The 27,706-nt window shown below is 41.0% G+C and overlaps 1 protein-coding gene across 3 annotated transcripts in view; it reads right to left on the reverse strand.

Annotated features, from left to right (window-relative positions):
- CALU (calumenin) overlaps positions 1-26,538 on the reverse strand; it is a 30,932-nt gene extending 4,394 nt beyond the window's left edge. Inside the window, exons 1-6 of one of the 3 annotated variants that reach the window (XM_017896222.1) lie at positions 26,404-26,491; positions 17,542-18,354; positions 17,116-17,347; positions 10,854-11,047; positions 5,533-5,699; positions 4,748-4,808 (exon numbers count right to left, since the gene is read on the reverse strand). In XM_017896222.1, the coding sequence (XP_017751711.1) occupies positions 4,748-4,808; positions 5,533-5,699; positions 10,854-11,047; positions 17,116-17,347; positions 17,542-17,554 (667 nt within the window). In that variant the 5' untranslated portion in view covers positions 17,555-18,354; positions 26,404-26,491. Of the gene's footprint in view, positions 1-4,747; positions 4,809-5,532; positions 5,700-10,586; positions 10,781-10,853; positions 11,048-17,115; positions 17,348-17,541; positions 18,355-26,403 lie in introns of all 3 variants that reach the window. The other 2 variants (XM_017896225.1, XM_017896224.1) reach the window with 2 other exon arrangements.
- Between the last annotated feature and the right edge of the window lie 1,168 nt (positions 26,539-27,706).

The raw sequence follows: 27,706 nt of genomic DNA on the forward strand, positions 1-27,706 counted from the left end.
AAAAAAAAAAAAAAAAAAAAAGAAATGTAAAAAATTGGCACTTTGGGAGGTCGAGACGGGCGGACCACGAGGTCAGGAGATCAAGACCATCCTGGCTAACATGGCGAAACCCTGTCTCTACTAAAAAATACAAAAAACTAGCTGGGCGTGGTGGCATGTGCCTGCAGTCCCAGCTACTTGGGAGGCTGAGGCAGGAGAATGGCATAAACCCAGGAGGCGGAGCTTGCAGTGAGCTGAGATCCGGCCACTGCACCACTCCAGCCTGGGCCACAGACTGAGACTCCGTCTCAAAAAAAAAAAAAGAAAATAAATGTAAAAAATTACGGATATTTTCTTATATACCCACAATGCCACTTTCATGTTTTACAAAATCAATTCCTTGGTATCATCTAATACCCAGACTGAATTTAAATTTCCTGATTATCTTTTTAAAGTTGGTGTGTCCAAATTATAGAAGTTGCTATGGTATTTTGTATTTAAATTTTATAGATTTCTTTCAGAATTACTTTCAAAATGTCAATGCTTACCACTAACAGAGATTATTCTTTTTCTCTTTTGAGACAGGGTCTTGCTCTGTGCCCAGGCTGGAGTGCACTGGTGCAATAACGGTGCACTGCAACCTCAAACCCTCAGGCTCAAGTGATCCTCCTGAGTTGCTGGGACTACAGGCACATGCCACCATGTCCGGCTTTTTTTTTTGTATTTTTTGTAGAGAGAGGGTTGCGCCATGTTGTCCAGGCTGGTCTCAAACTCCTGGGCTCAGGTGATTCACCTGCCTCAGCCTCCCAAAGTTCTCGGATTATAGGAATGAGCTACGGCATCCGGCCCAACAGAGCCTATTCTTTATAACTGTTTAAATTTCTTAATTAAATATTTCAGACGCCAGCTTTAAAACACAAAGGGAATGCTGTTGGTCAAATTCTTTCAGGAGTTATGTAAGTGAACAAGTCTGAAAACGCTTGAGTTATACGACATCTAAGTTAAGTGTAACTGCATTGCATGTAAGGTATGGGAAAACACCTAAAGAGAAGTCTAAACAGTTCCTGCAAGTTCTAAGCAAAGGTATTTAGTCAGTGCTGCCACTTTCCTGACCTTGAGTGTTAAGGGTAGAAGTACTCCTCTGTCTTAACCTCACAAGAGAAGTTCCTCAAGGCGGGACTTGCCAATTTTTCCCAAGGCTACAGCACATTCAGAAAATGTAGTATTTGTATGGTCTACTGGACCAGGTCCCTGCCCGAGCTGTCCTGAAGGCCAAGAAAACTTATTCACAGGATACAGATTGGAAAGTTCTGAATTAGGAAATAGATACATGCTTAAAAGATATGGTTTTAAAGGAAGTTAGAATACACAACACACTACAATGTAAGTGCATTTTAAAGCTAGGTGACTAAAGACAAACTATTTTAATTTCTATTTTTATTTATTTTATTTTATTTTTTGAGACAGAGTCTTGCTCTGTGGCCCAGGCTGGAGTGCACTGGAGCAATTTTGGCTCACCGCAACCTCCGCCTCCTGGGTTTAAGCCATTCTCCTGCCTCAGCCTCCTGAGTAGCTGGGATTACAGGCACGTGCCACCACACCTGGTTAATTTTTATATTATTAGTAGAGACAGGGTTTCACCATGTTGGTCAGGCTGGTCTCTAACTCCTGACCTTGTGATCTGCCCACCTCAGCTTCTCAAAGTGTTAGGATTACAGGCATGAGCCACCATGCTTGGCCGAATTTCTATTTTTAAAAGATTCAATCTATTTGATGATTTGAAGGGACTATTAATTTTCTTGGGTTGACATTACCTTTAAAAAAATGTTTTTAGAAACACATATACATTTTAGACATATATACCTAAATGTTTACAGATGAAATGACATAATGATTGGGATTTACTTCAAAGTAAGAAGGAAGCAAGGAAGTGGATGTGGCTAAGAAAAAAACTGGCTGTAAGTTGATTGTTGTTGAGGTTAGGCATGGGTACATGGGGATTCATTATACTATTCTAATTTTGGGGCAGGTGTGGTGGCTCACATTTGTAATCCCAGCACTTTGGGAGGCTGAGGCGGTCAGATCACTTGAGGCCAGGAGTTCAAGATCACCCTGGCCAACACGGTGAAACCCCGCCTCTATTAAAAATACAAAAATTAGCCAGGTGTGCTGGTGCACGCCTGTAATCCCAACTACTCAGGAGGCTGAGGCATAAGAATCACCTGAACCTGGGAGGCAGAGGTTGTAGTGAGTGGAGATCATGCCACACCACTGCACTCCAGCCGGGGCGACACAGCAAGACTGTCTCAAGAAAAAAAAAAAAAGTCGTGTATGTCTGCAATGCTCTATAATAGATTTTAAAATAAAATAATTATCAGCATAACTTTGGGAGTTTTGTTTTGTTTTTTCTTCTTTCCCTATGTTTCCACAGGCACTGATGGGGGCTTCTTTTCAATGCTAAATTTATGAGGCGAAGAACTTTGTTTCTTCATGATCTCCTTCAACAGGGCACTAGAAGTTGAAAGATACTGTTTGGGAGAATTTTAGGTTTACAAAGCCCAGCACCCCAGATGTAAAAGTATTTGCATTAGTTACTGACTTGTAAAAAAAAAAAAAAAAAGCACACATGCACAAGGTAGCTTTGGTAGCTTCAAAATATAACTCCTCTGTCCATGAATCTATATGATACACAGGGAGACAGAAATATCTCCTTATTTGGCCTCAATGCTTGATAAGTGATGTAGTTAACAGTTATACAAATTCTTCTCCTTGGGAGATTCAAAAGAGTTCCTCAGTTTCAGCAATGGCAATAAAATGGCAAAAGCCAAGAATAAAAAGATAAATCATTTAAAAGTAGAAAACCCTATAAACATCAACCTGGGCTCAGTAAATGCACCTAGGCATTTATCCACTGTCCTGATAAAACTTCTCCAAAAAAAAAAAAAAAAAAAAAAACATTTAGGGAAACACCCTATCCTATCTTCCATTGCTCATCCTTCTTTAAGAAAAGTTCAAAGTACGTCACTGAACCTAAGAAAAGGAAGGTCAACAGTCAAGGAGTAATTCAATTGGAATAACTGACTTGCTCCACACAGTTTAATGAAAGAGGTAATGACACAGTTTAATGACAGAGGTAAGGATTAAGTCTTCCTTTGAGGCTTAAAATAAACATCTCAGATAACTATCAGAGGTCTAAAAACAAACGGGTTTATCTGAAACACAAAACCAATGGTGTGCTAGAATAAGTTATTCCCAATAAGTATGTGAAACATTAAAATATCTAATATCGTTCTAAACAAAGTATTTGTAACAATGACATTTGTAGTAACAGTCTTATACTTTCCATCTTTACTCACTTTTTTAAAGAGATGGAGTCTCGCTATGTTGTTCAGGCTAGAGTACAGTTGCTATCTACAGGCACAACCTCATTACTAATTAGCACAGTTCTGACCTGCTCTGATTCTATCCTGGGCTGGTTCACCCGTCCTTAGGCAACCTGGTGATCCCCTGCTCCCAGGAGGTCACCATATTGATGATGAACTTGTGACTACAGTCCAGAACTCTTGGACTCAAGTGATCCTCCTGCCTCAGCCTCCCAAGTAACTGGGTATGCCACCACACCCAGCTCCTTTACTCATTTTAATTTCTGTCACAATAATTGGGAAACAATTTGCTCAACTACTTGGTAAGAAAGACAGGTTTTTTTTCTTTTTAAGCAATGAGAGTATCTTACAATTAGTCTGACGATAATAAAACAGAGCTTTACTTGGGAGAAATTAGCCTTGAAGGTGTGACATCCAAAACAATTTTTTTAAAAAAAATTAGACACTAAAAGGGAAATGTCAAAAGGGAAAAACTTAAAAAACAAAAGTAAAGTAGTCAGAGAATCAGACAGAAAATATGAACGGAACACAGTAAAAAGGAATGTCTACCAAGAGGGATCAGCAACTCCCCATCATTTATTTATCCATCTCTTAACCCATTCTCTATCTCCTTTCCCTGGTTTTTCCTATGTCAGTCTGGGCTCCCTGCAACTCTTTACCATCAGTTCCACTGAGCATGCAGGATACGCTATATCTGTGCTGTTGAGGATGGTAGCCACAGGTGCTTACTGAGCACTTGAAATGTGGCTGGGATGTGCTATAAGTATTAAAAAACCCTCAATAATTTATATTAAGTGGAAATTACAGTATTTTAGAATTTCAACACACTGTTGAAATTTCATCTGTTTCTTTTCACTTTTTAATGTGGCTATTAGAAAAGTTAAAATTACATATGGGGCTCACATTTATATGTTGATTGGGCAGTGTGGCTATGGATACTTTATCACAACCCACTATCACACTGGTCTGGTTAATGATCTGGTGACAGCTAATCAGCTAGTGAGAATTGACCTTTGGGGTAAATTGTTTCTATGGGCAAATACACCTTTCTTTTTTTTTTTGAGACAGAGTTTCACTCTTGTCACCCAGGCTGAGTGCAATGGTGTGTTCTCGGCTCACTACCACCTCTGCCTCTTGGGTTCAAGCAATTCTTCTGCCTCAGCCTCCTGAGTAGCTGAAATTACAGGTGCCTGCCACCACACCCAGCTAATTTTTTTGTATTTTTAGTAGAGACGGGGTTTCACCATGTTGACCAGGCTGGACTTGAACTCCACGGCCTCCCAAAGTGTTGGGATTACAGGCGTGAGCGACTGCGCCTGGCCAGCAAATACATCTTCCAAAGCTTCTCAGCTTTTCTAAGAAAAACACTAGAAGCAGAGACTTACCAATATACTCTTCTAGATCAATGAAACCATCAGCATTCTTATCTATATCTTCCATTGTTTCCTAAACAGGAAAGAATAAGAAGAGACTATTAAGTTAGTCTCCGAATTTGCCAGAAGGAAGTAAAGTATCTAGTTTAGGCAAACATTTATCATTCATTAAACATACACATACATGTATGTATGTATGTAGGTACGTATGTGTGTCTGTATGGTTAAAACCATTTCTAGCCAGGAAATGGTAAAACATGAGCAATTTCTTACGCTTCAATCTAAAAGAACTGAGTCTTCCTGGCAGAACACTGACACTGCTTAATGACAAACTATCCCATCCCGCCTATGATGATCTACCTGGTCGCCTTAGTCATGCGAAAGTCACACTAACAGGAGATGTGACCAGTGATTATGTGTACAGCTATAGATAGTCTATGTTATTAGTAACTGCCTTCTGTGAGAGTTCTTTAGTATCACTGTTATTACTCGATGTCTGACTATTGGTCATGGGATATTTTAAATAATAGGATTTCCCCCCATTTTTACAATATGAAGCTACCAATGAAATGGCAAAATATATTACATGATAGAGGTATTATCATACTAAACAGAATGCCCAAGGCACCTTGATCAAGGTCACAGAAAAACAGTGACAGACCTTGGATTCTGAATCTGGCCAGTACTTACATAGCATATCACTCTGCCAAATACACAGGAAAGGCTAAAGGGGAAAGACAGAATAAACCACAAAAAGAGAAACTGAGTCCCTGTTCAGAATCCTTGTTCTCACCCACCTGCACTACTATATCTTTCATGTAGTCATACTCCTCAGGGTGCAGGAAAGCTGTGAACTCCTCCTTTGTGGCAATGAGGTCTCCATCCTTGTCTGCCATTTTAAACCTCCGCTCATCTCTAACCATCATCTGTTTATAGTTAAATCCATCATCAGGGTCTGGATCATCTAGAAAACAAAAATTTAGGTCAAATCTTAAAAGGCTTTCAGAAAACATGAAAATGTGTGGGGTGGGAAATCAACTTCAAATAAAGATAAACCATGCAATGAAGAAATAACTGATTACACAGGTAAAACTGCAGCAGTACAAAGACATTTAGTCTTGGGCTACAGCTCCAGTACTGGGATGTCAGAGTCAGCTTCAAGTTCACATGGAACTCTGGCTCCTGAACTATGTAACTCACTGTTATACTTCACTATTGGTACTAAGGCTGCTAGAAGGCTTGAATTTTCTAGTTACATCTGGAAGGCAGTGGTGGCTCTCAAGTCCTACACTGCCTGAGTTTTAACTCTATCATTTTCTAGCTGTTTGGCCTGTGCCTTTGTCTTTTTTATCTGTAAAATGGAGATAGCAATGGTGCCAGCTTCACAAGATTGTTGTAAGGTTTAAATGAGAAAATATATCTAAGTGCTTAGAAACAATGCCTGGCACATAGTTGGCTTTCAATAAATGTCAGTTATTGCTATTTTTATTAAACATTAGGATCCCATTAAGAAGACAGAAACCAAAGGCCTTCTACCTCATATAATGGACACTTGGATTCAAGCAATAGAATGCCACCACTTTGAAGGTCACATTCTTTTTCTTTCAGTCAACGCAGAAATCTACCAAGAGTTACAGGTATTGTTCATCCCCATTTATGTGAAATTCCAGAAAATGCAAACTAATTTAGTCACAGAAAACAGATAAGTGATTGCCTATGGACAGGGGAATGGGGAGGATGAGAAGGATTACCAAAGGACGTGAGGAAATGTTGGGGGGGGATAATGGATATGCTCATTATCGTGATTGCAGTGGTGGTTTCACTGGTAAACACATACGTCAAAACTCATCAATTGTGCACTTAAATACATACAGTTCACTTTATGTCAATAATGACAAAGGCATACAAAAAAAAAAAAACCACCCTTAGATTACAACCAAATTGAATTTGGAACTACCCATCTGTTATGATATCGAGCTACACAAGCAGCAGTTATCTAGTCTCTATATAAGAATATAGAAAAGTGAAATTTTGTTTTTGTTTTTTTTTTTTTTTTTTTTTTTGAGACAGAGTCTTTGCTTCTGCTCGCGCCCAGCTTGGAGAGCAGTGGTGCGAAACTCTTTGGCTCACTGCAAGCTCCGCCGGTTCCGGGTTCACACCCACGTTTCCCTGCCCTGGGAAGCTCCTGATAGCTGGGATTACAGGCACCCGCCACCAGGGGGACGCCTGCGCCCTCATTCTTTTTGGGGTGTAGATTTCTTGTTAAGTAGAGACGGGGTGTTCAGCTGTGGCTACGCCAGGACTGCGTCTCTGATCTCCTGACCTTGTGAATAAACCGCCTCCAACTCCAAAGATGCTGGGATTACAGGCATGACACTGGCCGCCGGGGCACCGAAATTTAGCTTTTTTTTTTTTTTTTTTTTTTTCTTTTTTGAGAGCGGAGTCTTCTCTGCCAGTGGGGCGCCCACCCAGGCTGGAGTGCAGACTGGGGTATCTCAGCGACTGCAACTGCCCGCCTAGCTGGTCGGCCCCGGGTTCCCACCGCCATTCTCGCTGTCCTCAGCCTCCGCCCCGGCCCGAGTAAGCTGGGCGACTAAAGGCGCCACCGCCTTCGGTTGGCCCGCAGGCTAGTTTTTTGTATTCCTTTTTAGGTAGAGGACGGGGTTTCACCTGTATTAGCCAGGAGATTGGTCTCCGATCTCCTGACCTCGTGATCCGCCCGTCCTCCGGCCCCCCAAATGTGGGATTACAGGCTTGAGCCACCGCGCCCGGCCCGAAATTTAGCTTTTTAAGCTGAAAGGATGTGGAGTTAACTGCAGGAAAGTAATAAATTTTTTTTCCAATCTGAGTTCCTGTATAAACCGAATTAAGATAACAGACATGAAAATTTTTTGGTGAAGATATTTTAAAAAGTAAAAGACACCCACATTAATGTTAAGAAATTATTGTTCCTGCAACATTGATTATATAAAAAGGATATGACACTGGTTTTATAAAAAAGACCCACAGGGCCCCTTTAAGAATAACATCATTACTGCTGACCTTTGAGACTGTTCAATCTTTCCACACTTTAAGTACAGTTTAAAGAAACAAAAACAAAACTACTGTATTATTTTGAGAGTTGAGCATTTTGAAGCTTCATTCTTTATTGAGTGTCAAAAATTCAGAAAGACAGCTTAATGAATCATAAGGCTTTGGGATCCTGTACGTACGTACGTACACACACACACACACACTCTCTCTCTCTCTCTCTCAAAGCCATAATAGGTTGAGATGGAGAACGTAAGGCAAACAAGCCTTTCTCAGATGCTAAGGTGTCTCTTCTAAACAAAGTTTCAGTACGATGTAACATAAATAAGAAACATAACAAGACAACTTCTACTTTAAGACTAAATTCTTACATAAGTGCTCTCTTCCCTTGGGGTAAAACATGTTGACTGGACTCAAATAGCCTAATAGCAACATGCACATACATACATAAGGATGGAAATAGGAAGATACATTTTTTTTTTTTTTCTAATTTATAGAGTCAGGGCCTTGTTCTGTGGCCCAGGCTGGAGTGCAGTGCAGTCATAGCTCAATGCAGTCTTGGACTCCTGGGCTCAAGCAATCCTCCTGCTTCGGCCTCCCAAGTAGCTAGGACTACTGACAAGTACTACCACTCCTGGCTACCTTTTGATATATTTTTTTTTGTAAAGATGGGGCCTAGCTTTGTTGCCCTGGCTGGCCTCGAATTCCTGGACTCAAGCAACCTTTCTGCCTTGGCCTCCCAAAGTGCTAGGATTATAGGCATAAGCTGCTATGCCTGGCCAAAACTTTAACAACAAAACCTATATTCCTATAGCTCTGCTTGGAATGCCATATTTATCCTAAGCACCAGTTCTTGCCCTAGCTGGCCTGTATACAGCTTTAGGTAGGCTCTTGATCTAGTTTTGCTATAGGCAGGGTAGATCTCAGTATTTCATATTTTACTTGTGGCAGAGACGGTGTTAACCTTTCTCTCATGGATAGCGGATTCATTGAGACAGATTTTTAACTAAGAGCTATGATGATTTATACCTGAACTCCAAATTGAATCAAGAACACTCAGTAACAAATACTCCTCCTCACTTCTCTAAGCCAACTCATGACCCCCTCAGTGCTGTCCACCCTCACGCCTCTGGGGAAAGATGCCTTATAAAGACATTGCTTCTCCAATCAGTGCTTCAGCTTATGCAGTCTCAGGCAGCAGAAATACCCATTAAGTTGAATCATTTGCCCTGTGAGGCAACAGAGCTCTCAACAGATTTTTATGCACATAATCATGCACAGCGCTGAAGAATCATTCTGGGCAACAAGTGAGTGCCTAGGTCAGAGCTGAGATTTATTTACACACCATTTTGTTTAGGTCACCAATAGCCTACTCTTTGCTTTATATTTATCATTAATTCCAAATAAATCAGGAAGGTGTTGGGTCTCAGCCAGAGCAAGAAGCAGGATGCCTCTCCATCTGTGCTGACTGTTTAATACATGTGTTCTTAATTGGGTGAAGGATATGTTTGGTTCTTGGCTAAGTGTCAAGCATTGAGAGAGAGTGCCACTTTAGTCTTAGGAAAGAGAACAAGCCTGACACAGAAATAAAAGTCTCTTCACCAGAAATGCATGCAGTCCTGTAATTAATGCAGACAGCTGGCTATCTGTGGGGAAACAGATCCATTATACACTCACTGTTAGTCAGTGGAGGAGAACGCTTGCTTTAACCCAGAAGGTTGCCTAATTTCCAGGATTAAAATGGAGAAAGTACCATTTATATTAATACATTCTTGTCTTAAACTATAACCATGTACAACAGAGGAGTTTCACGAATAAAAACACCCTGGGTCATCAACTCAGTAAGACTCACTGCCTAGTATTCAGCAGCAGGCAAGTGTTACAAGTAAAAGAAAATTACTAACAGGTGGCCCAAGCGTACAAGCTATCAAATCAACAAAAAGCAATCAAATTAACATTTATTTGCCTTGAAGCATTTGCAAAGCAGGCTGATAAACTCATGTGCCAGAGAAAACAAATGGGAAATTTTCATTTCCAAACTTCAGTAAGCAGACATACTGAAATAGTTGAATTTTATCAAGGAAAGCTATTTTATTAAAGAAAGACTTCTCACCAGTTATAAAGAAATCTAATTTGGTTTGAATTTTAGGTACAACACTTTATTGGGACCATGTCAAAAGACATCTCAAAGCCCCTTGCTTTGCACTGTTGGAACTATGTAGCCTTATAGCCTTTTTTTTTTTTTTTTTTGACAAGTCTTGCTCTGTCCCCAAGGCTGGAGTGCAGCAGTGCAATCATGGCTTGCAGCTGCCTCAACCTCCTGGGCTTAAGTGATCCTCCCACCTCAGCCTCCTGAGTATCTAGGACAGGCATGTGCCACCATGCTTGGCTAATTTAAATTTAAATTTTTTTTTTGGTAGACACAGGGTCTCCCTATGCTGCCCAGACTGGTCTCAAACTCCTGGGCCCAGGCAATCGTCCTGCCTCAGCATCCCAAAGTGCTTACAGGCGTGAGCTATCGGCACCAGGCCCAATGTATTCTTTCAAATGAATCTACTTCAAAAATTGTCTCTATGAGGGATGACATAAAGAAAAAATGGTAAAATATATGTAAAATGCTAAAAATGTAGAAGATAACAGACTTCAGAAAATGACAAACATATTAAAAAAACATAATATACAAATTTAAAATTAATAAAGGGAATCAGTTTAGCACTGAATTGAACTATTTAAGATAAGCTTCCCTTCCTTTACTGCGTGACCCATTTGTTTCTTTGACTCAAGACCACGGTCTCTGCCAGGCTGACATCTTGCCCCTTACCCAGGTAAGTGCCATAAGTCACGTTTCTGTACTCATCCCAGGAGATTAAGCCGTCTTGGTTCATATCAAACTCCTGCCACTGGTTTTCAACATTGTCATATATGTATTTCTTCTGGGCGTGCTTAATCCAGGATTTCAGCTCCCCCTCCGTCACAAACCCATCTTTATCCGCGTCTATTTTATCTACAATCATTCTACAAGACAAAACAGTTACGTTTCAAGGTGCCAGCTCCACAAGGCTTTTTCCCCCAGATAGTAGGGACCTACCTAAAACGTAGCCGTAGGTGGCATTTTTATACTCCTCCCAGGAAACGAGGCCGTCCTCATTGAGGTCATGCCCCTTCCACTGTCGCTCTACATCCTCGTAAATCCAGCGCTTTTGTGCAAATTTAATCCAGTCTTTGAGCTCATCCACAGTGACAAACCCGTCCTTGTCGCCATCTATTTTACTTACAATCTTTCTGTAGAAAATGCAGAGAAATCCAGCAAAAGGTTAAAAAGACACAGAACTCTGGACTTAGCCAGGTGTGTGCCCAGGGCTAATGCACAGAAATAAAAAATTGTCTCCAAAACAAAACTGCCAGGCCAGCAACTGAAAAAAATGGTCCATTACTGGTCCGTAACAAGCCACAGTGAATAAGGTCAACACAGTCAAGGCTGGTGCACTTGGATCCAAAAGCAAACTCAGCCTATCTCTTTAGAGGTAGATTTCAGTCTATGGTTAGAATTCAGGAGTGAATATCCACTCCTATCCAAGTTCTCCACTCTTTGTATCAAACAACATGTAAAACTTTGTTTTTCCTTTTTTTCATTTTATTTTCTCTAGTGAAGATGTGGCTGAACTTTATTTTCTTTATTGCTTACAGAAGAGAAACTCCAATTCTTGGTAAATAATCATGGTTTTCTAAAATTCATAATATTTACATCCGACTTTAAAATGTAGCTGCTTTTAGAAAAGTAACACTTTTGATAAAATACGAAGATATCAAAAAAGTTCTGGGATCATTTATATCTCAAGGCAAGATTATTTTAAAAAACAGATAAAAGACAGGAAGATGCGTATCTAAAAAATGGCTAGCAGCTTTTAAATACTATGTTGAACTGGATTTTTACATGAAAACAGAGAACTCTGAGGAAATGATGTGGTAAGAATGTATATCTGATTATGAGAATGTTAATAAGCTGAGAGAGTTAGTATGTAGATCATAAAGCAAAACCACAAAGCTAAAGGATCAGTAGCTTTATGAAGCTTTATAAGTGTCTTTCTTCCAGATCTATCATCTTATGGATTTAAAAATATGGGCATGATATGAAAACTTCTGTTTAAAGGTGCAATCACTTAACTACAGAGGCAAGATCATCCTATGTAATGTTACCCAAGTAAGCAGCCCAGTTTGGAATACGAAGTTCAAGTCAAAACTTCCAACAGAAGCGAAATCTTGGTATACTCCTATGCTCTATTATTTGCAGGACTGAAAAGATCGTCACTTGGTAGCAAATAATGTCTTTCCCCAGTCTGTGTTCATTTCATGAATACAACATAGGAAAGTGATCAGAATTGAAGAGCACTAGTGACACTATGAAAAGAGACTCATCTTGATACAGATAGGGTGTTAGATACAACTATTACTTAAATCCTATAAGTAACTACCTATAAGGATTGAAAAGATTGTCACTTGGTAGCAAATGTCTTTCCCCAGTTTATTTCATGAAAAAACATAGGAAAGTGATCAGAATTGAAGAACACTAGTGACACTATGAAAAGAGACTCATCTTGATACAGATACGGTATTAGATACAACTATTACTTAAATCCTATAAGTAACTAGCATTTTCCTTCAGAGAATGTGTAATCTTGCTCCAAAATGTTAACAGGAAAGGTAAACCAGTAAGAAGTCATCTCTGGACTGGTACAGTGGCTCACGCCTGTAATCTCAGCACTTTGGGAAGCCAAGGTGGACAGATCACATGGCAGGAGGTGACGAATTCGAGACCAGCCTGGCCAACATGGTGAAACCCAGTCTCTACTAAAAACAAAACACAAAAATTAGCTGGGCATGGTGGCGCATGCCTATAATCTCAGCTATTCAGGAGGCTGAAGCAGGAGAATCTCTTGAACCTGGGAGGCCGTGGTTGCAATGAGCTGAGATTGCGCCACTGCACTCCAGCCTGGGGGACAGAGCGAGACCCTGTCTCAATAAAAAAAAAAAAAAAAAGAAGTTATCTCTTAAATATCCTCTTCTATGTACATAGACATAAGGACAATTTTTGTTGTTGTAACTTTAGTCCTGTAGAATTTTAACACTATTCACAGATGAAGCTATACCAACATTAAAAAGTTCTACATTATTTATAATGGGATGCAGTTTGTGCTCGAATGATACTGGTTACTAATAGTGCCACTGTACAGTTCATAAATAAAGGGCAAGGAAAAAGGGCAACCAGAACCCCTCCTATCCCCAAAAGGTATTTTTAAACTATTATAAATAGCCTAAGAGAAGGACCGCCCAGATTAAAAAAGACATGACTGTTCAAGACGGGCTTTTCTTAATGAAGCTGGCTAAAGAACATTCTATTCAATGCAAACATCTCAAATGGTTTAACCTAGGGGTTGGCAAACTTAAGAAAAAAATTATATATTTTTTTACCTAAACAGAAAAATAGTTTACAAGGCAAACTTCTTTTTTAAAAAAGGGACAGATAGTAAATATTTTTGACTTTGTGGGCAACATATGGTATGGTGTGTGTGTGTTTTTTTTTCTTTTAAACAAGCCTCTAAAATGTAAAAGCCATTCTTGCTGATCATCAAGCCTGCAGGCAGTAAGTACACTGGAAGTGGGCACATCCTATTTTAGGCATAAGGCTCTAAACCATCATCTTTAAATGCCTGTGTAAATTTATAAAGCTGATGGTGTCATAGTCCTGTGACAGCGGAGAACCCTATGGATGCCACTAAATAAGCCTTTATTCTAGGACAGACACAATGCATTAGTGCACCTCATGTTATTTCTTTTAGGAGGTAGCACATACCTCTACATTTCAAGGAGCATAAAGCAAACTCTTCAGTTGTTTAAGAATTTGGATCAATAAATGGGCTCCAGAAAGGTGACCAATATTCCTGAAATTTTCAGTACACAAAATTTTCTTATTTTTATTGTTATTATTATTTTTTGAGACAGGGTCTTGCTCTGTCACCCAGGCTGGAGGGCAGTGGTACAATCACAGCTCACTGTAGCCTTGACCTCCCAGGCTGAAGGGATCCTCTCATCTCAACCTCCTCAGTGGCTGGGACTACAGGCACACGCCACCACGTCCAACTGATTTTTTAATTTGTTGTAGAGAGAGGGTCTCCCTATATTGCCCAGGATGGTCTCAAACTCCTGAGCTCAAGCAGTCCTCCTGCTTCAGCCTCTCAAAGTACTGGGATTACAGCTGTGAGCCATTGTGCCTGGCCCAAAATTGTATATATAAGCGTGCACTTTTCTGAGGAAAAGTCCTTAGCTTTCATTAGACTCCCAAAGGGCCTGGGCCTGTGATCCCCAAAAGGATAATGAACTGCTCTAGTTCACTTCTATAATAAATATATCAAGGATTTCTTTTTTTTTGAGACGGAGTCTCTCTTTGTTGCCAGGCTGGAGTGCAGTGGCGTGATCTCGGCTCACTGTAACCTCTGCCTCCCGGATTCAAGCAATTCTCCTGCCTCAGTCTCCTGAGAAGCTGGTACTACAGGCTCGCGCCACCACGCCCAGCTAACGTTCGTATTTTTAGTAGAGACAGGATTTCACCATATGGGCCAGGATGGTCTCAATCTCTTTTTTTTTTTTTTTTTTTTTGAGACGGAGTCTTGCTCTGTCGCCTAGGCTGGAGTGCAGTGGCCGGATCTCAGCTCACTGCAACCTCCGCCTCCCGGGTTCACGCCATTCTCCCGCCTCAGCCTCCTGAGTAGCTGGGACCACAGGCGCCCACCACCTCGCCCGGCTAATTTTTTGTATTTTTAGTAGAGACGGGGTTTCGCCGTGTTAGCCAGGATGGTCTCGATCTCCTGACCTCGTGATCCGCCCATCTCGGCCTCCCAAAGTGCTGGGATTACAGGCTTGAGCCACCGCGCCCGGGCGGTCTCAATCTCTTGACCTCATGATCTGCCTGCCTCGGCCTCCCAAAGTGTTGGGATTACAGGCGTGAGCCATTGTGCCCAGCCAGAAAACTTTTTAAATATTAAGAACCACTACCTCAAAACAAATCTTCATTTTAAGGATACATGAAATGGCCTATCTGTCAATATTCTTAATAAGAAAAAATACCTGAAACTTGTATATTGAATTGTTTTAAAATGCTTCCTGTGTTCTTTTAGCTATTATTGCAAATAAGGCATAAACAATGACTTACCTCTTAATAATTACATGTCTTATAGACAGATGGAAAAAAGGGGGAACCTGTTGTTCCCAGTTCTGGTATACATTACCCTAACAAAACAATGTCTGGAAATGCCACAGTAAATAAGTTTTTTAAAAGGTTCATGTGGGATTCTTGCTCCCAACAGTATGTTACTATATAAAGTAGGGATATTTGTCACTACCAACAAAATTTGGGAGAAGCAAACAGTCTATTCGTACATTCAATAAAAAACATGACTTTATCATCTTATTCTAATCAAATACAGAATCTGCATATGTGACGAACTTTTAATATTCACTGATCACAAAAAGGAGTACTTTCTACTGAAAACTGCCAGCAGAGCTTTATCCCTACCTGCAAGGAGCCAGAACATCCTCATTAAAGTACCATCTACACTAAATGACACCAAACCTAAGGGCCTTTCATTATTTAAGAGTAATTCTGTGAAAAAATATGTGCAGACCAAAATGTGAGTTGGACATGCACAATATTAATGGGCGTGACATGAAGAATTAGAATACCCTCTGCATTTCTATTTTCTTTTTTTTGAGACGGAGTCTCGCTCTGTTGCCCAGGCTGGAATGCAGTGGCACGATCTCAGCTCACTGCAAGCTCCACCTCCCGGGTTCATGCCATTCTCCTGCCTCAGCCTCCCGAGTAGCTGGGACTACAGGCAACCGCCACCACGCCCAGCTAAATTTTTTTTTGAGATGCAGTCTTGCTCTGTCGCCCAGGCTGGAGTGCAGTGGCCGGATCTCAGCTCACTGCAAGCTCCGCCTCTCGGGTTTACGCCATTCTCCTGCCTCAGTCTCTCGAGTAGCTGGTTCTACAGGTGCCTGCCACCTCGCCTGGCTAGTTTTTTTTTTTGTATTTTTTAGTGGAGATGGCGTTTCACTGTGTTAGCCAGGATGGTCTCAATCTCCTGACCTTGTGATCCACCCGCCTTGGCCTCCCAAAGTGCTGGGACTACAGGCGTGAGACACTGTGCCCGACCTGCATTTCTATTTTCAACCTGGGATGTTAGTACGGTTATTAGATTAAAACTGAAAGTGAGGATGGTCTCTCAAAGGAAAGCAATCTAATAGAACACTAACTCTGTGATGCATTTCTATCTATATCTACTTTCAAATGTTATGTGATAGTACTCATTCTACATAGCAAAATATTTTTATTTCTGTCACTGTTGAAGAATAAAACACTGTACCCTTCAGTCAGTAGATAACCCAACAAAAAAATAAATTTATTCTGCAGCATCTTCCAAAGCAAATCCTATAACAATGTCTTAGGATCAAAATGCTACCCAACAAGGCAAAATATTTTTAGAAATTGCTATGTGTGGCACAACTTTCCACACAAATCTCTTGAATACAGTTTAGAAAGTTGCACCAATAGTGCTCACTGAGAATAATATTTTTACAAAGTTGACCTGCATTTTCTTCAAAAGGAAGGCTTTGGAAGGACCAAAAAAAACAGATCCCCAATTAGAAATAATCAACTGGGATTCTACCAAATCAATTTTTCAGGTCAAAAGCTGTCTACCAAGAGAGCCAAAGAATCTGACTATGGCCCCGCTGTTACTGAAACAGTAACTCATACTCAGACATTAAGTTACAATTTTCTAAAAGACAAAGTTGATTTTATTTTTGTTTTTTAATGAAGCAAATATCTGAGAATGAAAATAAAGAGGGTGAAGGACACCCCGGGAAACCATAAACTTTATAGGGATCCAATGTGCAGTTTATTAGCCCATCAAAGACTTGGTTTGTGCCAGGTCAATAGGGCACAGTTTTTAAAAATTAAAAGCAGCAGAGATGAGAAGAGACGAGAAATCCCCCCATGCTATGCTCTTCTGGTAGCAAGATAATGCAGTTCAAGTTGGGTCCTGCAGTACTTGGTACTTTTATGCAAAAACAATGCTCTGTAGAACGAGGCACAGGCTGTTATTCAATTAAAAATGTATGAAATCAGGCACTTAATGAAATTTTAGAGGTAGTAATTCCATGATTAGCTTTCAGAAGATATATTAATAGTTCAATACAACTTTACTCATAACTGAGCCAGAAAAGAAGGAAAGAATTAGCCTTTATAAAGAATGTCATTATCCACACTAGAACCCTGAGAGCTGGCACCTTACCCAAGCCTTTCCTTGCTCTCTTCTGGTGTCAGCTGATCAAAGGTCTTTGCTTCTTCAGCACCCAAGAAGGCATCATGGTCATAATCAAAACTCTGAGCATCATTGTGAACCTTGTCACTGAGCTGAGGCTCATGATGTACACGGTCCTTCTTTTCTGTGGGCTTGCTCAAGGCAAAGGCTGTGCACAGGGACAGGCACATAAGAAACTGTCGCAGGTCCATGATAATTAGATCTTAAAGAAAATGAAAAGCAGTTAATTCAGGAGGCAGTACGCTTAATAACTAAATAAGAAATTAAAAGCTCACATCCCAAATTATTAATGTGATACACACATCTATGCAAGTCTTTTATATTATCCCAATTACTTAATCCATAAAATAAGTATGGTGGAATATCAGACTCTTCATTATGGTGAGAAATTTTTACCAGTTTCCTTCATCTGATTGTAGGCTGATAAGAAACTTATAGTTAAAATGTCCACTTTCTGTTTTCTTTCAAAAGATACCAAAGTACAACTTTAATCTTTTTGCCTAAATTCGTAAGAATTAAAAGTGAAAGAACCAAGATTTAAATGCTGATTCCAAATCCTTTACTTCTTGTACGCATTGGTGGTCTGGTCTTCAAATATGGCTGATTATTAGAATCATCTAGGAAGCTTTAAGTTTCCCCTATTGATTTAGATTCTCTGAAGCTGAATTCAGACATTTGCAGCTTTAAATGTTTTTCAGGTGATTCTGATGTTCATGAGATTAGGAACCAGTGAAACACTTGGCAGCTTCCTTGGTCAATAGCACCAAGTCTCCAACATCCAGGCTCAACCTTGAGTCACCTTCAAAGGCCAAATCATTAAAATGGTCTGGCCACAGGTAAGAACTTCTTTATCCTTCTGCACAGTTGTTTCCCATACTTGCCTAGACATAAATACCACCTGTAGTACTGTTCAAAGTACAGATTTCCAGGCCCTGATTCAAACTTTCAGAATCTCTGTAGTCACAGGAGACTCTAATGAACAAGCACAAAGCTGGAACACTTGACTGAAAAAATGTGACAAAAAACCTGCAAAGAAGCTGCAGAGTAGAAATCTGTTTAGTACACTCTACTGATTCCCCACAGTACTATCCAGAGTGGTTAAAGTCTTAGAGGAAAAAAAAAAATTAAAAATCAAGAAGAAGGGTTTTCAGGATTTTACATTTTCTTTCATCACTGGGAAAGCAGCTCAGTGGGGGAGGGTGGGAGGTCCTGAAATGGCAGAGGACGTATCAGTGGAGAGTGGAAAGTGTTCTACAGTAAATATGACAATGCAGTAAGACAAACAGAAATGTACCTAAGGAGATAATGGGGGCGGGGGGGCAGGTGGGCAGTGCCCCAAGTCTCAAAAAAGGTACTGTTACCGATGATGTGAAGGTTAAGACTTATGACAATCCATCAGAAGAAGCAATGTGAAAGCAAGACCATGAAACCCACAGAGAAAGGGGTTGAAGATGGTACTTATCTTACTCTATTCCTATCAATGTTAGAACTTGGCTATGTTTCTCAACATTGTTTCATTCAACCCATCAAAATACCCACATTTACAGACAAAGATACTTAAGTAAGATGTTCAATGATGACAGTTCATAATGATTAAAAAATCGGAAAACAAATAAAAAGAGAATTGGCAAAATATATTAAATCTTTACTATGGAAAAATACACAAAGGTTAAAAAGAATGGGCCAGGCGCAGTGGCTCACGCTTGTAATCCCAGCACATTGGGAGGCCAAGGTGGGCGGATCACAAGGTCAGGAGATAGAGACCATCCTGGCTAACGGGATGCTGAAACCCCGCCTACTAAAAATACAAAATATTAGCCAGGCATGGAGGCGGGCACCTGTAGTCCCAGCTACTTGGGAGGCTGAGGCAGGAGAATGGTGTGAAGCTGGGAGGCAGAGCTTGCAGTCAGCCGAGATCGCACCACTGCACTCCAGCCTGGGCTACCGAGCGAGACTCAGTCTCAAAAAAAAGAACGACGTGAGGCCGGGTGTGGTGGCTCATGCCTGCAATCCCAACACTTTGGGAGGCTGATGCAGGTGGATCACTTGCATCCAGGAGTTTAAGACAAGCCTGGGTGACATGGTGAAACCCTGTCTCTACTAGAAATACAAAAATTAGCCTGGCATGGTGGCACGCACCTGTAGTCCCAGCTACTCAGGAGGCTGAAGTGGGAGGATAGCTTGAACCCACCGGGTGGAGGTTGCAGTGAGCTGAGATTGTGCCACAGAACTCCAACCTGGGTGACAGAGATCTTGTCTGGAAAAAAAAAAAAAAAGAAGCCAGGCGTGGTGGCTCATGCCTGTAATCCCAGCACGTTGGGAGGCCGAGACGGGAAGATCACTTGAGGTTAGGAGTTCGAGACCAGCCTGAGAAACATGGTGAAACCCTGTCTCTACTAAAAATTCAAAACTTAGCTGGGTGTGGTGGCGCACGCCTGTAGTCCCAGCTACTCAGAAGGCTGAGGCATGAGAAGTGCTGGAACCCGGGAGGCGGAGACTGCAGTGAGCTGAGATCGCGCCACTGTACTTCAGCCTGGGTGACAGAGTGAGACCCTTTCTCAAAAAAAAAGAGTGTAAAAAAAAAAGAATGAGACGCATCTATCCACAGTGACATGGAGAACTCACCATGATATGTCAAGTGAACAAAAAAAGCAAGGTGCAAAACAATGTGAAGATCTCATTTACATAAAAAGCAAAACAAAATTAAACTATCTCCCCAGCTTGTTTTTATTTGTATAAAATACAACATGCACATAAATGGTGTGGAAAAATAAACACCCATGTGCAAACAGTGGTAACCTCAAAGTTCATGGAAGAGACAGGAATGGGGTGGGTTGGTAAGACTGGTGTGAAAGTGAATTTTAATACTGTATCCTGTTGTACTGTCTAATTTGTATGAACAGCACACTCTCATGTTTATTAGCTTTCTGTATGTATCACTTGTAAAATACTGCTCTGGGTGAATAACACCACTCTGGCTGACCCTCCAATAATTCAACTGATCAATCAAATCAGTTAAAGAGTAAACAGATAATTCAAGATTTAGTGGCTCTATAAATACAACATTAAAGTGAGCATGCCTTTACTTCAGGGCAAAATGAAACTTCTATCTCAAACTATAAACAAGTCTTATTTTGAGAGAGTGTCTTACTCTGTCACCCAGGTACTTGGAGTGGTGTGATGATAGCTCACTGCAGTCTGGACCTCCGGGGCTCAGACCGTCCTCCCACTTCAGTCTCCCAAGTAGCTGGGAATACAAGTGTGCACCACCATGCCCAGCTAATTAAAAAAAAAAAAAAGTTGTAGAGTCTCACTATGTTGCCCAGGCTGGTCTCAAGTGATCCTCCTGCCCTGGCCTCCCAAAGTGCTGGGATTACAGTCGTGAGCTACCATATCCAGCCTATAAACAAATAATTCTGTAGATAAACAAAACTTTGGAAACAAAAAACAGAATTATATGTTGTTGATGTTTTGGAATATATCCCAACAATATGAATAATGACAGAGGCTTGCAGAATCAAGTAAAATCAAGTCACTGCAACAAAGGATTTTCCTTATGCCTAAGGGGACTTTATCTTTAGGAAAATTTTATAAATGATTACATTCTCAAAATAAAATATAGCACAATACCCTAACAATTCTTGCCAACCCCAAATATTACAATATGAATAAATGCTTATGCACTCTAACATTATCAGGGCCTGGAAAGGATACTATACCAAATTTTAAGACATGTAGCATACAGAAATGTAATATATTGGTTCACTTTGTGATTTAGAGGGAAAACTACATTTATGTTTCAGGCTTAATATCTTGATACAAGGATGCCAGAATTCCAAAGAGGAAAAGCCAAGCGATTTAGCTTTATCACTCACCTATTTCTCCTTCCTTCCCCTCTCTCGATTAAACTTCCAATCTCACCCTTAAACAGGCTCCTCCATTCTGTCAATCAATGCTTCTCAGGTCTCCACTACCCACAGTCTTTCCCAGACTGTGCTATTCCTTCAACCCTGTGCTTCCCTTTCCCTCACCCACACAGTTTCTACCCTGCTGCCTCTGCTTCCTCACCATCCAATGCTACCCTGAAATCTGGCTTCCTTACTATTGATGAAACTGCCTACAAGCGTCATCAAAGACCACCAGATGGACAAAGTCAATGGTCCATCTTTAACTTCTTTATCTTTCTGCAGGGAGGAATGAAAAATCTGCACTTTAAGTAAGTTCTACTTAAAAAAAAACAAAACATCCTTTGTGCCCACATATACCAACTCCTGGCTATTAGAAACTTTAACAGAAGGCCTCTTGTTTTATGAATACAGACACTAAAACAAAAAACACCATCCATACCAAAACTGTACTAGATTTATCTAAAACCATATGGTTTTTGGTATGGAGCGTGTGTGTATGTTCAAGCAGAAACAAAGGACATCTAAGACAAAGGATATTTTATGTGGGAAGATGTGAAAAGGAACAGTAAAAAAAATAACTTCATACACAGCATTTGAAAAACTACATTAGTGCACTTCATTTTCTTTTGTTGAGACTGAGTCTGTCTCTGTCGCCCAGGATGGAGTGCAGTAATGTGATCCTGGCTCACTGCAATCTCCACCTCCTGGGTTCAAGTGATTCTCCTGCCTCAGCCTCCTGAATAGCTGGGATTACAGGCATGCTCCACCACGCCCGAATAATTTTTGTATTTTTAGTAGATATGGGGTTTCACCATGTTGTCCAGGTAGGTCTCGAACTCCTAACCTCAAGTGATCCTCCCGTCTCGGTTTCGGCCTCCCAAAGTGTCGGGATTACAGGAGTGAGCTACCACGACCAGCTAGTGCACTTCATTTCTGAAGCATCTTTGTCTTTTCAATCAAATTGAAACCAAATGATACAAAGTTAATGGGCCTTCTCACCATTTTCCTCACCCACTTTAACACTTTATAAAAGTTTAGATTGGGCCAGCTATCTGGCAGTGGCTCACACCTGTAATCCCAGCACTTTGGGGGGCCGAGGTGGATGGAATGCTGGAGTTCAAGACCAGCTTAGGCAACCGCATCTCCACCAAAAATACAAAAAACTAGCTGGGTGTGGTGGTGCAGCTATAGTCCCAGCTACTCCGGAAGCTGAGGTGGGAGGATCGCCTGAGCCCCGGAGACATAAGGTTGCAGTGAGCCATGATCATGCCACCACACTCCAGCCTTGGTGAGGAAACAAGACTCTGTCTCAAAAAAAAAAAAAAAGAAAAAAGAAAAAAGTTTAAGTTGGATACTGTCATCTAAAACGTAAAAAAGTTTAGAGGAATAGGTACAGATCACAGATCACTTCCAGGTGGAAAGATCTTTGTGCATCCATTGGGCCATATATATTGATCACAATACTGGTCCAGTGGATATACTACGGACATAACGGACAACATAATATTAGGAAAAATATGATACATGTAAACGAAAGACTTAGCTGTATGAGCTTTTATCATGAGATCTAGAAAGTAAACCAATGCTTGTGAAAACTGAATCTCCCCACCCCCCATCTCTCAAAATTTGAGTTTCTCCTTCTAAAATTTTGTCTCTCTTCCACGAAAGGCAACATCTAGTATTTTTTTCTTGGGGGAAAAAAAAAATCTAGACCTGTACTGCCCAGTACAGTAGCCATTAGCCACATGTGACTACTAAGCACTTGAAATGTGGCTAGTGTGAACTGAGATTGGTATAAGTGTTACATTTCATATCTAAAGAATGGTATTTTATATGTATTAGATTAAATATTATTAAAATTACTTTCACCTGTTTTAGATTTTCACCTGAAATTTAAAATTACATATGTGACTTGTATTACATTTTTATTGGACAGCATGTTAGGCACAAACCAAAAGATTAGAAAAGATGTCCAGTAGCTATCATCCTTTTGTAGTATTAATGTCACTAATAATGATCTTCTATAAAGTTGTTTTCATGAATCGTTCCAGTAATTTTTAAAAAGAAAAGATTAACAGGGTTAAGTGTGATTTTAATAATTATGAGTCTTAAGAATTGGTTTCTTCAATCCATCCAAAATGTCCTTAAAAGCCCTAACTTTTTACCACTCCTCCCTGACCCACCCTTCAGGTAAGAACTTAAGAGCTTTCAAGGAAATTTTTGTCCTTAGTGTCCATAGTGGACATCCATTGGACCAGTATTGCAATCGATATATGGCCCAAGCTTTCAATTTTGGTAAAGTGCCATTGGTCACAGAATACTTAAATTGTTTCAGGGAAATTTAGACGTTTAAATTCAACTTCACAAGAATGTTAACACTGAGTGATCCAACAGTTATTCTGGTTGACCAAAGACCCATTGCTCAATGTTAACAATTGGGATAAATGGGTGTGGTAGTAAAACTCCAGTTCTCTGAGCTGGATGGATATTCACCAGAAAAGGCATTTACTTCTCCATAATGCAGCAAAAGCAGGATCTCATTGTTTAACTGTCTACTTCAATTGGAGATTACAGGGAACAGCCTGATAGCAATTTAACTATACTAAGGCCCAGGTTATGAGATCTAGAAAATGAAGTTATCTGGTTATCTATCTGACATTCTTTACTTAAAAACTTTAGTACTATACCAATGGACCATCACATAAAAGTGATGGCATCCTTTATGATTTGATAAAAGTCATGACACCAACACATAATTTATTTAACGTCTCTCTAGTGATGAAGTTACATCGGTTCATCAATACATTCTAATTATATTGTGTGATGGAGGGAATACACAAGACAGCTAATAAAAGTACAAAATCTGGCTGCAGAAGAAAAACCCTGAGTATGTCTCAAACTATTATTCAAGCTTCATTAGTTCTATAACGAAAGCAACCAGCACAAACTTTAAATTTTTCTGGCTAGAGAATAAAACACTTTTTAAAGAAGGACAGGAGCCTTGGTTTCTAGCTGTAATTTTGCTGTGCATGTGTAACAAGCGTGACATTGTTGAGAATTTGGTAGTTAATTTAGCTCAACCTTCCTTCAGTGCCAGATGTCTACAAATAAATTTAAGATCCTAGAAGACCTACCTACTATGATCACTCTAGCTGGAAGTGATCTGTTATTTTTTTCTTTTTGGACAAAAAGGGTATGATCCAATATAAACTTATATAAAACTCATTTGAACCACTCAATAACAATGACCATAGGCTACTTTAAGTTGTCTCCTTAGCTCCCCTTTAGAATCTGCATTTCTGAAAGAATGTCTGCATATCAGCCAGCACAAATTATTATCCCTATATTGTCCCTAATACAGTGTCTTGCACATTTTACTGGATTAATACATCCTACTGAATTAATTGGGCGGTACTTGGCAGCAATATGGTTCCTGCCTGCCTGTGTTCTCCAAGCTCCAATTCCGTTTACTGGATCTGGCAATTGGTCAGGAACAGGCAAGTGTTATTTCAGCTGTCTTAACTCTGATACATAAATTACAGCATCAGCAACATCCATACTTAAGAGTTCAGAGAGTGAGAATCTAGGGCCTTATGGTCTAGCTAGCATTTCCCATGGCTATCCTTGGCTACACCTCTGTCCTTCCAATATCCCCCGTACAACCACGTTACAGAAAATCTGTGTTAACACCAATGTACTAGGGTGTGGTGTTGCAGTCTCAGGCACGTGGGAGGCTGAGGCAGGAGGACGGCTTCAGCATGCGAGTTCAAAGCTCCACCTGGGAAACACAGCGAGACCCTCAACTCTAAAATAAATAAATTTTAAAAAATAACACCAATATATAGATCCCAATACTGCTTTAATGGATATAAAGTGCTATCAATAAGTATTTCTTGACACATCACTGGATGAATGAAAGCAAACAATGATTATATTGAGAGTGACAATGAGTTGGTTTCAAAGCTATATTGAGTACTATTCACTCAGGCATACTTAATATATTTTTGTGAGCTCATGGCTCTCCTACTTGTGATTCTCAAAAGAATCCTATTGGAACCCCCGTCCCCAACCCCCAATCACCGTAAAACCTCAGATCAGGCCTTGGGAAACTCATTTTCTTGACAAATACTTGTAAACACTTGACAAGTGTTAGTAGGTAGGTCTTCTAGGATCTTAAATTTAGAGGTTATATCTGGTTCCTCGTTTGGATTATACTATATAAATTCTTCAGTGATGACTCGTTTGGTATTTGGTTAATTAAATCTACTGAGTGAGGCCAAACTTGCATTTGTCTTGTGTCAAGTTCCATTTTATGGCAAAGACTAATTTTACAGAGATTCCAAGGTTCTCTGCCTCCAAGCTGAATAAGCTACTAGAACAAAAAAACAACTAGAAGCCACCTTATTCCCAATTCAGTTACGTTGACTTCATAGTTCATGCCAGAAAATGAATGCAATTCAATTCTCAAAGACACTATTCTAGAATTTTATACACTTAGGAATTCAGATCACAGGCTCAAAAGTTTTAGCAGGAGACCCAGGCAGCTTTTACCTTGATGCAAAAGCAGCTTTCGAAACTGCAAGCCACTCTACTATACGCTTAATCACGGCAGCTATAGGGAATTAAGTTTATTTCTGACCGCAGCATGCTAAAGATCAGTAGAATATGGGGCTAGAAGCAACAAAAAACGTAAAAAGAAAGATTAATTCCCCAACAAAGATTTAAAAACTATTTTCCGTCGCTAACTGAAATACGTAGCCAAACATGGAAGCTCTAAACATTCGGCTTTTCTTTAAAATTACAGATACCACCTAGTGTCTTCAGTCGTTCTTTCCCCCCTTGTTTCTGCACCCTTTAGGTGAGTGAACACGACCTTGGCAGATGCACCCTACTCTCGGGATGTGGCCTTGGGGCGGGGCTGGCAGATACAAGCAGGCTGGTGAGTGGGAGGCAGCAGGGAGCTGTTACAATAACACTATCCAAATGCCCTCCGACCTTCCGGAGGCAAAAAGTGACCCTCTGGTGCCAGGGACTCGGTGAGTGGCGTGACCCAGAGACGGAGGACCAGGACGCAGCAAACCAGGCACAGAACAGTACTCAATGGGACGGAGTTTGACCGGACCAGCCCCCTTCCAAGAGCGCGCGGGAAGACCGGCGGCGGCCTCCATCCCAGGTTGCACACCGAGGGCCCTGGGATCTCCAGCAGTCTCAGGCCTGGGACCCCGGCGCCAGCAGAGACAGGGGCCCCGAATGAGGCAGTCCCCTGCCGCGCCAAGAACAAGACCGGGGACAGAAAGAAAGCGGACAAAGATAAGGCAGTGGTGAAGGGGCTGGGCATCACCATACTTACCTTTCCTCGTAGCCCCCACAACACAGGATGCCGAGGCCGCCGCTCACCACCGGCTCAGCTCACGCGCGCAAGCACCGCCCAACCGGAAGCGGCTCTCCGCCCCGCCCTCATCCGTCTCGCAGGCGGCCTTCCGACCAATCATCAGCAAACTCGCCGCTGACGCATAGCTTCCCCGAGCAGCCATTGGTCTAACAATCGCATAGCCGGGATTGGCTGGAAAGCGCCACGTCCCCGGGACCGCGCCGAGCTGCGTGGACCGGATTCCCGCCCAACTCTAGTCCCTGGGCTTGTTGGGACCGCGGGCCCCAGCCCCAGCCCCAGCCCCAGCCCCGTACTGCGGGTGGCGTGGGCGCTGCCGTTTGGCTGCCACGTCCCCATTCACAGCTAATGACTCTGCTTCCACAGGGCTTCTTAGACTATCCTGCTAGTTATCTTCATTCCCACAAGGCCACCAGGGCGGAATTAATCCGACTGAATCAGTCACCAACTTTATTGAACAATCCCAACTTTTTCTTTCCCTTCAGCGCTGCGCCCTGTGCTATCTACAGGAGGCTCTTCAGTCTTTGGCACCAGCGTATCTTTCAGCTCTATCTCCCAACACTCCCCCTCATCTTGCGTTCTGGGCACCATCATCTGTGTTTCCTAACAGCCAGTCCTTTTTCATCTTCAAGATTTTTGATCAAGAGGCTTCCTCTGCCAGGATTAAGTGCGTTTTCCTGATTTTCTGCCTTGCCAATAGAAGTCCCAGTTCAGATGTTAGCTCTAGAAACTTTCCCTGACCCCACTAAGCATAATTCTTACCTTATTTACCATCATAGCTGTTTATAGCTTCAGTACACTTTGCCAAATTCTGCTATAAAATGTAGCTTATCCATCTGTCCTCTTCTGGAGTAAGCTCCTGGGTAGGTATCTGTCTAATCGTCTTTATATCTGCAGCTCTGAGCTTACTGCCCAGCTCAGTAATGTTAAGTGAAGGGAATGGGCCGAACCTATTGCGTGTCCCTGGTTTAAGAGGAACGCAGTAAATCATCCGTTTAGTCATTTCATGTCATAAAATTAAAACAAGTATCAAATAAAGGATACTATAGCTTCAACACAAATGGAATGTAAACCTGTGGCGTTCTTAGCACATAAAGCCTCTATAGTTTAAAATCAAATTGAGACAAGTAGTAAGCTCATGAAACAGTTAAGCTCATGAAAGCAAGCTAGTTACTGTCAACGTGAAAGTTTTACAACTAATGCTTACGGCATTCAGACAAAGGAGTGTCAGTGACCCTTGGTGGTAGTCAGAGAAGGCTTCAGA

This window comes from Rhinopithecus bieti, unplaced genomic scaffold (assembly GCF_001698545.2).
Source record: "Rhinopithecus bieti isolate Rb0 unplaced genomic scaffold, ASM169854v2 scaffold_26131, whole genome shotgun sequence".
NCBI classification, from domain to species: Eukaryota; Metazoa; Chordata; class Mammalia; order Primates; family Cercopithecidae; genus Rhinopithecus; species Rhinopithecus bieti.